The following is a 12,453-nucleotide window of genomic DNA, read 5'->3' as shown; positions in this document are numbered from 1 at the left end:
GCTTCAACAATTTTATTTGAATGACCATCCCCAAAAAAAAGACAGCAGTCACCAGCCAGAGTGGCTGAGGTGCACCTTGGCAGCCAAACACTGGCAAAAAAAGCTCAAAGGGCACACTGGTATTATTTTAAGGAGGAGTAAATGTCCATATATTTCCCCAAAGGAAGGTCTTGCTCATTCCACAGAATTCCAAAATCTCAGGAATCTAAGAAAAGTTTTAAAATGCCTCCAAATTATCCAAGACAAAATACTTAGTTGCCATCTCATAAAATATAAGGATGACATTAAAAAGAGGGGACTATATGTTGTTCCCTTGGCTGGAGGTTAAATACTAAGCTATTATCTTCTAATGTAGAAAATCAATTTTGCAATAGGATTGCAAATTTTGGGTCTAAAAGATAACAGGAAACCTGAATAATACATTTATTACTTCCCTCAAGACCTCCTCCCACAGTAGACAATTAGTATGTCTGACCTGGCATTACTCAAAGTTCCTTAGACAGGAAAAAATTTTCCTTCACTATCAATAAGCTACCAGATGACTTAGATGATCCTTAATTATATTTCATTACTCCAAATATTTGCCTCAATAAAGTTACCAGATACAGAGATTTGAAGTGAAAGATTTCAGTAACCAACGTAACACTTGCGTCGTGTTTTTCCCCACTAATGTTTAATTACCAGAATTTGGAATAGCAATTTAAAATCACTTTTTTTTTATTTCCCCAGTGATAGTAACATAGAAATAATGATCTTACCACTCCTGGGAAGATTTTCTGCAGCCTGTCTGCTGCTGCCAGAGCCTTGGGCCTGCCCCCACTCAGGCAGTCCTCGAACTCGTAGAGTGGCTGCCGCACGGGGTTCGAGTAAGAGATCTTTGCATTGTCCACAAAAGTGATTTTCCTCACCCCCCAGCCCTAGAGGAGAAGATAATTTAATAATGAGAAGTGAGTTTTGCCCACATTTTCAAGCTACAAAAGCTTTTGCAATTATTCAAAGCAGAAATCAGGGAACAGAAAATTTGTTTGGTCCAAATATAGCATTTAGCAGAAATCCCTCAAACCCTGCTGAATTCAGTGGAATATGGTGAACATCCCTGAAAGGAATTATCAGCACACTTACTTCAAGGGCTTCACTGTGAATTTGGTCTTTACAGCTTGTTAATTTGTTCCAGAATTTCTTTTTTAATATAACTTCAAAATAAAGTACCACTCTAACAAGGTTCCCTTACTATCTCATATTCACAGAACTTCAGTTATTTCCAACAGCTACAGCTCCTACCTCTTCCCTGCAATTCATAACACCAACTAGTGTGCATTATATGTACTTTGATGCAGAGAATGCAATTTTTCTCTGATGTGTCACGGCAGCTGGACAAAAAAAGGGAAGAAATATAGAATTTATGAGAAACAGGAGATTGATTGTAAGATTAAGGATTTACCATCAAGGTCCTTGCAACGCTACAGCCCAGTGTCCCAGCTCCCAGCAGCAGACACTTGGCAGACACAATCTTTTCCAAATCCAGAGTAGGCACCAGCCTCCAGCACATCAACTTCAAATTCAGATCCACGGATGATTCTGCTAACCTGTGCCATGCAATAAACAACAACAACTTCTGAACCCTCCTGTGCTTCTGCAACAAAGCAATTACTGGCAGTCCAGCTGAAGGAGTTAATTTTTATATTTTTTTTAAATGAGAGAAAGAATTCAGCAGTTTAACACACAGGCAATATGAAAAACAAACATACAAGGGCTTCTGAAAAAGTAACAATCCAAAACTAAAATTTTAGTAACAAAATTAATGCAAGCATGAAAATAAAAATGGTGTCTCAGCCAAGATTCCTGTTAAGCTGAGTGCCAAGACAGGTAATTTGTCCATAAATTTTTGTTTCTTTTTTAAACTAACTGGTCTCCTGTACCCAGTTACACCTGCCCTTAACATGAAACATTCCACTTGTGCCCTAAAGCACGTGGGCAGCTCTTTGTGGAAGCTTGAGAAAGAAAATGAGGAAGGAAATCTGTGTTCAAGCAAGGGGCAGATTTTTGTATTCATCAGAACACAGGGTGTTAAAACTCCCATCAAGCCAGGCCACCACAGCTCTCAGATTCCTGCAAGTTTCATTCCCTTACACATGATAAACAAAACTTTTTCAGCATCCAGTAAATTATTTGCCCAACAGGGGTTGAAATAGCAGTTGTCAGGGCTGGCCTTTTACCAACACCTCTGTGGGAAGCACTTATATCATTTATACAAGTAAAGAAGGTCAAGTTACCTAAAGAATTAAGAACCCTGAGGTAAACTTTATTGAATGTCTAGGAAGACATTGAGAATTTCCACAAATGCTTGACAAAAATGGCTTTGCTTGATGGGCAAAATGTGAACCTGAACCATGAGACCAACAAGTTTTTCCAAGGCAAGGACACAGATGCAGTCACTCTGTAACCCCACTCTTTTCAATCCATGGCCCAAACATTATGTGCAGAATGATAACAATTATTAAGGTCACATTTCCATTAAGGCCACATTTCCTGAGCCCTTTCCTGTCACAATCTGACAAACCCCAAAGGCTGAACTTTCCCCCTTGCTGATTTTCATTACCAACCTGCAGGTTACAGAATTCAATGAAATGACCACAGGCCTGTAACACTCTGACCTACGTTTCACTCAGTTTTAAATGAAATGCATTCAGAGTTTGAAGCTGGAGTCCAAAACTGCCAAGATTTCTGCTGCAGGCAGTGCACTGCTCTGTAAAGGTCCTCACCTCCAAAAGGAATGTCCAAACAACAGGCAGAGTATGTGTTACTGTCTGTTCTTACCTATTTCACATTTCAGCTTGGTATGGATTAAACCCAAGTAATGAAAAGTATGGGAATTTAAAAGGTAAGAAGCAAACCTTTTTGGATCCATGCATTCACTGAGATTCACCATCCTTGGCCCCATGCCTCCCTTTTGGTTTTTCTCCCATCCCACAGCTTTTGGACAATCTGTTTGAAATATTTGAAACAAAAACAAAAAAAAAGCAAGAAAAAAGGAAAGAAAGAATGAAAACCTTAATATCACAGGACAGAAGAAAGAAATTTTATTGGATTTAACCCTGTAGGAAAAACACCCTTATTTTAAACCTGCCAGTAAATAACCTGTATTTGAACAACCTACTATAACCTGCTACACAAATGGTGCTGTTTACATCAGCTGAAAGCTCCTGGAGAATTTCCTTGCTCCCAGGTGTCCCCTGTGCTGCTTTTGCCTGTTCAGCTTCACACCCAGCACAGAGATGGCATCATTCCCCATCAGATCTTTAATGTCAAGCTCAGCAAATTCTTAATTCAGAATTCAGTAAATTTTGCCAAGTTCAGTCATCATTTCACGTTCCCTAGACCCTATCTGTAGATTCAGTGGAGAATTATATATCTTAATTATATGTAATTAAACAATCTGCAACAATGACATGTGAAGCATTCAGAATTTTTTGCATGAGGTAGAGAAATTTTGTAATACTGTCCTGTACCCAGATATTAATTCTGAGATTATGTTCTAACATTTCAAGTCCATTGCTTTAAAATACACCTGGATGTGTCACTATGGGATTGAAGGAACAGTTCCACTGGGGCAGGTTTTTAACCTTTTTAGAAATTATCCAGAAATGTTGCATCACATAAATTCACTATCACCTTTTTCCTACCTGAGGGACTGTATGCAAATTTAACAAGAAAAAATGAGACTGATTGCTGTTTTATTGTATTTTATATGACACCAGCAGGACTTGTTTTTAAATTAGAAGCACAATTACAGGAGGAAAAAATTAAGAGAGAATATTCCCTCTTCTTTCTTTCTTGAAGAAGGAACAATCACTTCCTTTAAAGACATTTAACAGAAATTCAAACAACTTAAAATCCATTTGAAATAACTCAGCATAAGCAAAGATCTTGTAGTAGTAATTCATTTTTCCACGTCTGCAGTGATTAAGGAGGGAGATAAAAAAAGGGAAATAATGTTTTTAATGGCTTACCTGGGCCCAGGGGTCTCTCTGGCAGTTTGATTTCAAAGATGATGCTGTGTGTGATGTCTCTCACCCCTTGCATGGTCCTGTCTCTGAAGCAGAGCACTTCAATCCTCTGGAGAACATTGCCCCTGCCACAAAAAAAAAAAAAAAAAAAGATAAATAGAGACAGACATGCAACTTCTTTAACAGAAAAGGGATTTCTTTTAAACACCATTTCACATGGGTTAGTCCTTTGCAGGTTCTGAATGAGGCTTTTTGTCTTGGTACTGAACACTGCTGTCTGTACCAGGCACAGAAAGAGAAACAATTCCTTGAGTATAAGAAAATGACTGGTTTGGTGTGAAACAGCTCCTAAGCAATGCCCCTGCCAGCCTGTCCTTGCATTTATCCAGCAGTGGACAAACTGCAGGTTTAGAGGAACAGAAGGCAGAAAAGCACCACAGCACACATCAGCTGGACTTTGCTGTGGCACCAAGATCCTCTGAGCTCTCAATAAATATAATTTTACTCCCTATGATTCAAATCCCCCAAAAATGAGAAGTTTAGTGCCTAAACCCCTCTGAATGCCAGGACTCTCTGGGCCTTTACAGCTCCTTGTACAGCCCAACCAGCTCACCCAACCCAGCACTTCCCCTTCCTGAGGGCTCTGGAATAAAATGTAACACTCAAAACTATGCAAGTGCCACTTAATTACAGTTTTGTTACAGCAGCCCCAATTTCTTTGTTACTTTTAATATTTTTTTTTCCAAAAACCAGAGTGTAAAACTGTGTCCTGTCTTCCCATCCTCTACCCCACGAAAAAATTCTAGATGGTACCAGGAGAAAAACGAAGAAAATCTGATTTTTAAAATGTAACTCTGCTATTACCTGACACTAATTAATTATATAAGTTCACAGAATATTTTAAACAAGATTTGAAACATCTGGAGGGTATTGGCAGGGGGTGAAGCAGGCATTTCCAGGTACATGCATCCATGTGAGGATTAGGATTAATAGGAATTTGTGACTGACAGAAGTGAAAAAACAGAATAATGCACAAAATGAGAATCGCTCAAAGTGGGTAATGCCAAGGCAAAAAGCAAAATCTTAGGAGTATGATATGAGTGAAATGCCATGAGGAGAAAAATATCTCATTTGACACCAACCAGTAAACCATTTTTGTGGGAAAGAATTAAACAGATACCATTTCTGGGCTGCCAGGATCAGGAAATTTCTCAGTGGCCATCCTGGGTACTGGGATAAATTACATGGATCATAAACTCCAACTGTCACCTGCAAATAAAATTGTTCCACGTGAGAAGCCATCCATCCACTGTTCAGTTCACAGCAAATGTTATCTGGCATTTTTAAATAAAAATTCTGGACAGGGAAGGCCTACACACACATTGTGCATATTTATAAATATTTATATGGTCACACCAGATTTTACTCTTCTTGCCACAGCCCTGAGATTTATTCAGTTTGGCTTCTTTAGGGACACTGGTTGTTCACTGCAGTAAATGCACCCTCATTACCTTAAAAACACAATTATGAGGGAAGCCCATCAGCTGAAGCCTTTCTCCCAAACCAAAACTCTGTATTGATTTTGAGATGATCAAGAAGTGAAAGGGTACAGGCCAGTATTAAAATGCCCTAGGGTCTATCACCGTGTCCTGCAGCCGTAGGGAGGAGGAGGAGAGAAGATCCAGCAGGCAGGAATTGTGCAGCAAGATTGACTGATTTAATTATTTTACAAACTCTTTATAGACTTTTTTCTCCATAATCTAATTGGACAAAGGATCAGCCACCCCTTGGGGTGATTGGCTAAAATCCTAAAACATCCATTGTCAAAATATTTTTCTACTGTACTATAAACAAAACTTTTCAAGGTTGCAGGTGGCTTGGTTGTTTACAGAACTCTGCTGCCTCTTCTGTGAGAGAGAAAAGTCTCTCACAGGCTTAGAAAATAGCAAGAAAATCCTTGCTACAGCATTTTTGTATCCACAGGCCAGCAAGCCAAGAAAGCAAAGGGAAAACAGCATAAAAATCACTTTACAGCCAACCTCAAGACACGACTGCTGTGCCCAGCTCAGTATTAGAGCTTCAAACCATTTGCAAATTAAACCTGTAATTAAATAAAGTTGTATAAAATTCTCATTACCTTTCCTCCTTGGTCTTGAAAGAAGCCATCCCACTTTTTTAGCAGGGATATCACGACAGAATTGTCATGGTACTTGATTAAGAAATAAGGCAGGGCTGTCACCCCCTCCTGCTGGCAGAGGTCATCGTATGCTTTCTGCAGGGCTTGAATCTGAAAGTGGAAAGAAGCTGAACCAACAGTTGGAACAATTCTGCAGTGTAATATGAAAGAAACTAAAAACTGTTTAACTTTTCTCCTAAAAAAAAAAAATTAACTTCTTTTTCTTGTCCAATCATGCATTTTATCAATAATTTTGTAATTTTAATGAGCAGGTTCACTCAGGGGCTGCTCCTTCATAAAGGTTTCTTTTAAATGAGCTTCAAAACCATACCTATATATTCACCCATTTTAATTTTTATGTATAGCTTAATACATATCAAAAATAAAGATATAATATATAGCTTAACATAACCACCTCTTCGAGAATTGTTTGCCATATCTGCATTTAACTGAGACAATTTAAACAATCATGGAACAAAAGGTAAACAAAAAACCCACATGGAAACGAAAAAAAGTGAAGATTTCATAAGAAATTAAGAGTCTCAAGTTAATTCAGTGTGTGGTAACACAAAATATTGAGTTTTACAGCTCACAAAAGTTGTTAGCATTACAGACTTCACAATATTTAGTGTTTTGGATACCTGATTTAGTGAGAACCTATCCCCAAGACACACAGGTTTCTCAGTTATATGAATTCCATCAGGGAAGCAGAGGGCAGGGTAGCAAAACCAGTAATAGAAATGATACTTTTTTAAATCCTAGGAAAAAAAAAAAGTTGTAAAATTAGAAAATAAAGAGATATAGCAAAGTAAATGATATAATGCTAATTAGAATTAATGGTTTATGATCCTAACCATAGGAACCACAGGAATCTTTACCTCACAATGATTTTAGAAGATCATAAAAATACTAAAAGACTTCCCTTCTCTGTATATGTCTTGATTTAAGATTTAAACAGACAGTGTGTGTACAATCCTTCAGTTTTCGTTAGCTGGAACATTTAGTAAAACTTTCAATTTGTTAAACATGAAACAGCTGCTCTGCTTTTACTGATACCTGTAAGGCCATCAGGCAATCTTATACATGGGTAGAAAATAACACCAAAATATATTAATACAGCATTTCTCCTAAAAAGAAAGCACTTCTTCACCATTCCACTACAAAGCTCGAAGCAGGAGACACAAATTCTCTCTACTCACTGCAAATGTCAGCAGCAGGAACCTGTTCAAGAGCATTGGGTTCTCCAGAGCAGCTCCAGATTTGATTGATTCCCAGATCTGCCAGGGATTATGGGGACAAGAAGGAAGAGAAAGGGCAGAGAAACACCAAGAGAACATCAGAACAGCTGCAAAAATCTTTAATTCTTCTAGCTACCTTTAGAGCATGGAAAAAAACATTCACTGCCATCTTTTCTAACTGAATTTATCCAGACTACTGCCTGCATTAAAAGAATTGTAAAGGTCAGACACAGGGAATCACGAGGCCACAGGAATGCCAAAAATTCCCAGTTTTGAGTGAAGATATACATCAAAACTTTGTTACCCAAGGCAATCAATTAAAGCAATCAAGGCTTGGTCAAAGTAAAGCATCTTAAATTTGACTTTCACCTCTCCCCAGGCCATGACATTAAATTACCTGGTTACAGAGCAGGCAGACAGCCCCTCTGACCCACCTTTGTCTTGCTTCATCTCAGCCTTCTTGCTGCTGTGGAGCTTCCCCATCTCTCTGTCACACAGATATACTGCAGTAATCTGAAGTTTAAACCAGGCCCTGCTGGTTTCTGGGTGTCAAGACAAATTCTAAAGATGCACTCTACAGAATTCAAGTCCCTGGCAACTCCAAGAGCATTGTTTAGCTTAAAATGTGATGGAGCTCTCCAAGTATAATTAGTTATTATTGGTTATATTAGGTACTACTCTTGTAAGGAACAGCAACAAGCAAACACCAAACTCTTCTTTCCAAAATAAGCTGAATCCTGAGGTTACTCAGGACTGGAGTATCTCCAATATTTGGGGCAGAGTAAAGCACTTCAACTGGTAGAAAGGATTTAGGAAACACTCTGTGATTTGATTTTAAATCTTACCTCATTTGCTTCTTTGTCCAGAAGTGATTTCTTATCACAAGATTTGAAAGTCTCAAAAGTGTTGGTGTTATACAACGTTCCAAAAGCAGGACAGCAGCGTGCTGGTATTGAAGCATTCCTGAAAAAAAAGAAGGAAAACTCTTGAGAATTGGATACCAACACCTTTAACAGAATCATCAGCAGCAGTATCTACCTTGTGGTGTAACCTTGCCCTGGAATTATCAAATGATGAGGCACAGCAACAAAATTAACACCATTTCTAATGAGAACATCTTTATGAACAGGGATTGATAGAATAATAACCAGTGCCAACACACATCTCCATCACTACTTCAAAAACAGATCAGGTATTTTCTCTAAGCAAGGTGACACTAAATCACTGACTGAAGATTTTAAATGCTGTTCAAATATAAGCTACCCATGACAAATGGGATTTTCCCTGAGAAAAACTAACTTAGGCTGAACTTAGATGTCAGTGTTGTACTCACATAAAGATTTAGTTAAAATTCGATGTTTAGAACACATCCCAAAGAAAACCTAAACCAGACAGAAGATTGAGCAGCTTCTATAGTTTGTAACATCATCAGCTGGAGAAGCTGCTGTTAGCAAACAGTGTTTTATTTTTGAGATAAATTAGGTAGAAACCCTACAATATTCCCTTAATTTACAGACCTGATTGATTTCATTGCCCCCTGTAACACTGTTCTCAAAAAATGGTATTTTTCCAGTCATAACAGTTAAATACTTGGGTAGAGATTACAGTGTACCAACCAGGAACTGCAAAAACTATTTGAAATCCTAATTAAAGCTATAAGGGAAGGAGTCAGATGACTAAAAAAGCCTCCCTAATGTAAAAAGCTACAGAAATAGGAAAAAACTGTGGTTTATATAAACATACATGCAGCTAGTGAGTGAATTTAAGAATTAAGAATATTTTAAATTCAGCCCTCAGATGAATACACTACTTCAGACACAGGGAGTTCATGTGGGGGACTCAAAGGAGCCTCTCCACTGTTATAAAGTTCATGAAAATGTGTCTTTATTTTCATGCAGAGTTTGTCTAACTAATACATCAATCTTATGCAAAGGAAGGTAAACCACAGCATGTACTCACATATCAAAGGCACTAAACTCCAGTGTCAAGCGAGCTGGCAAACCCAAAGGATCACCTGGACAAAAAGCAGCAACAAAGCTCCTTTGAAACTGACATGTGCAGGTTATTTCCCCTCGTTTTTGTTGACCTAAGTTACCCAGTGAAACATTCAAAATTCACAGTCACGTTTTCTAATGTCTCAGCAAACCATGAGAAACGTTGCATATTTAGAGGAGCATCAGGAGAACCCTGAACTACCAAAACCTGCTCAGCCTCTACCCACCATTGTAGTAGTAGCCCTTGATAACCTTGGGGGTCTCATCCAGTCGGTACTCATTGAGTTTCTTCTGGGTCAGTTCGTGCCAGAACCCCGCATCCAAGGCACTGCTGAAGGGAGCAAACTGCAGCTTGGAGAGCCCGGGATCCCCGGGATCCCCGCTGGCAGCGGCCATGGTTCCAGCTGCTGATCACTGCTGAACAGAACCCTGCAACAGCAGATAAACGCGGTAAGGCTACAGCGTGGGCACGGCACCGGCACCGACACGGCACCGACACAGGACCGGACCCGAACACGGACATAGCACCGGGACCGACACCGGCACCGGGACGGACACGGCACCGGGACCGACACAGCCCCGCACAGCGACACCGGCACCGGGACCGACACGGCACCGACACAGGACCGGACCCGAACACGGACACGGCACCGGCCCCGCGCAGCGACACCGGCACCGGGACGGACACGGCACCGGGACCGACACAGCCCCGCACAGCGACACCGGCACCGGGACCGACACGGCACCGACACAGGACCGGACCCGAACACGGACACGGCACCGGCCCCGCGCAGCGACACCGGCACCGGGACGGACACGGCACCGGGACCGACACGGCCCCGCACAGCGACACGGCACCGACACAGGACCGGACCCGAACACGGACACGGCACCGGCCCCGCGCAGCGACACCGGCACCGGGACGGACACGGCACCGACACAGGACCGGACCCGAACACGGACATAGCACCGGGACCGCGTAGCGACACCGGCACCGGGACGGACACGGCACCGGGACCGACACCGGCACCGGGACGGACACGGCACCGGGACCGACACGGCCCCGCACAGCGACACGGCACCGACACAGGACCGGACCCGAACACGGACATGGCACCGGTCCCGCACACTGACATGGGACGGGCCCCGCGCAGCGACACGGCACCGGGACCGACACGGCCTCGCACAGCGACACGGACACGGACACGGCCCCGAGACCGACACGGCCCCGGCCGCTGGGCACGGAGCAGCCACCGCCGGCCTGTGCGTGACTGCAGCCCCCGCTGCCGCCCGGAGAACCGGCTGAGGCCCGGACACACCGACCGCGGGAGCCTGCAAGGGGCAGCGCGGGGACGGCGCCGGTGCTGTGCCGGTGCCGGGACCCCGCGGGGAGCAGTGCCGGGGCAGTGCCGGTGGCCGTGGCCGTGGCAGCGCCGGTGCCCCGCGGCCGGCAGGACCCGCAGCGCTCCGTCCCCGCTCCCCCATCACCGCTGCGCCGCTCGCTCCGCACTTCCCGCATCGCCGGCCGGCTCCCACCTGCGACGGCACCCACAGCGCGCATGTGGCGGCGGCGGCCGGCGCCGCGTGATGACGCCGCGGTGGGTGGGCAGGCCTGAGGCGGCCCCGGTCCCGATTCTAATCCTGATCCTGATCCTGATCCTGGTCCCGGTCCCGGTGGGGTGCGGCGGTGCCCGCACGCTCTCGGCAGCATCCCTCTGCTCGCCTCTGGCCAGCCCAGCGCAGCCACAGCCGCCGGCTCAGGTGGGACCGTGGCCCGCAGCACCTGGAGCCCTGTGCCGTGTCCCGACCTCAGACTGCCGCAGGCCGCCTCTAAACCGCCCCGGGGCTGAGGGTAAAGCATTAGAGCGTGCCAGGGAAAACAGAGCTCCAGGGGGTTTGGTGGGGGTCTGACCTAGGGGAGGAAAGGGAGGCAAATTCTGAGAGGTGCACAACAAAAAGTGGGGAGGAAAAGAGCACTTGTCGAACCAAGGAAAATTCCGAGTTATTAGAGAGAAGAAATTGGCTGGTGTGGCTGGAATAGGTCTCCAGAGAGACTTGACTGCACAAGCTCTGAGCACCGGGATCTAGCTTTGATCTTAGCTCTGCTTCGAGCCCGAGGTGGGACTAGATGGCATCCAGAGATGCCTTCCAGCCTGAAGCTTTTAATGAGTTTTATTGAGATATTTCTCTCTTTTTTTGTTTTTGTTTTTTTTTTTTTTTTTTCCCCAGCTCTAGAATACGAAACAAAAATACGTCTTCTGAAAAACAGGCATCACCTCTGCAGGTCCTTTATGCCTTTGTATCAGGAATATAAATTTGCCAGAGCTGCCTTATATTTTGGATTTACAGTCACACCCACATGGCAGAAACTGACCCCAAAATGGGGAGGAAGCCTGGGAGGAAAAGCCACCAGCTAAGTGTGGGCACAGCCACGTAATGACAATTGGTCAGGGAAATTTTCGGAGCTGAAATTCAGCAAATTCTAAGTTTCAGCTGTAGAGACGATGTTTGGATAGAGGACCTTGCTGTGGAGCATGGGCTGGATGGACCTGCCAGGAATTTCCCAAATAAAATAGATTGGAATAAATGTGGGAGTTTGCTACAGATGGTTGCATCCTTGTGTCCACCTATGTTACATGAGTGAAATCCTGCAATTCCTCCTTTTGCATTTCACTCACTTCATTAGTATTGGTAATGCCTTTATTCTCTTGGAATAAAGAACTTAAAACTCAGTTCTGCATTTTTTTTCCCCCAGGCTTGAAAAGGTTTTATTTTATGCCTTTTTGGTCCTTGTATCCTCTTTTTACATCTTCCTATAGGCAAATAAAAGGAAGTAATAAACATAAGAATAATAAGCAACCAGAAAACAGGTTCTTTAAAAACAAAGAAAAAAATCTGTTGAGTGTTTCTGGCACCTATTTCCATAGGTAGGAGTTTGGATTTCCCCGAGCAAAATCTTGCAGCAAGGGAGAACCATCCTGGGACTGAAAGTGGGAATTAAAAGGAAGCAGATTCAAACCCTGGGAATTAAAAAGAAG

General features: G+C 43.1%; 1 protein-coding gene across 8 annotated transcripts in view; it reads right to left on the bottom strand.

Annotated features, from left to right (window-relative positions):
- ATG7 (autophagy related 7) overlaps window positions 1-10,992 on the bottom strand; it is a 92,988-nt gene extending 81,996 nt beyond the window's left edge. For 3 of the 8 annotated variants that reach the window (XM_048315924.1, XM_048315925.1, XM_048315926.1), the window contains exons 1-11: window positions 9,643-9,905; window positions 9,381-9,435; window positions 8,267-8,384; window positions 7,383-7,460; window positions 6,825-6,941; window positions 6,145-6,294; window positions 5,188-5,276; window positions 4,011-4,135; window positions 2,895-2,985; window positions 1,442-1,586; window positions 759-917 (exon numbers count right to left, since the gene is read on the bottom strand). In XM_048315924.1, the coding sequence (XP_048171881.1) occupies window positions 759-917; window positions 1,442-1,586; window positions 2,895-2,985; window positions 4,011-4,135; window positions 5,188-5,276; window positions 6,145-6,294; window positions 6,825-6,941; window positions 7,383-7,460; window positions 8,267-8,384; window positions 9,381-9,435; window positions 9,643-9,811 (1,296 nt within the window). In that variant the 5' untranslated portion in view covers window positions 9,812-9,905. Of the gene's footprint in view, window positions 1-758; window positions 918-1,441; window positions 1,587-2,894; window positions 2,986-4,010; window positions 4,136-5,187; window positions 5,277-6,144; window positions 6,295-6,824; window positions 6,942-7,382; window positions 7,461-8,266; window positions 8,385-9,380; window positions 9,436-9,642; window positions 9,910-10,903 lie in introns of those variants that run through there. The other 5 variants (XM_048315923.1, XM_048315921.1, XM_048315918.1 and 2 more) reach the window with 4 other exon arrangements.
- Window positions 10,993-12,453: the final 1,461 nt, after the last annotated feature.

Source organism: Corvus hawaiiensis, chromosome 11, assembly GCF_020740725.1.
Source record: "Corvus hawaiiensis isolate bCorHaw1 chromosome 11, bCorHaw1.pri.cur, whole genome shotgun sequence".
NCBI classification, from domain to species: Eukaryota; Metazoa; Chordata; class Aves; order Passeriformes; family Corvidae; genus Corvus; species Corvus hawaiiensis.
This window is presented reverse-complemented; position numbering and strand designations above follow the sequence as displayed.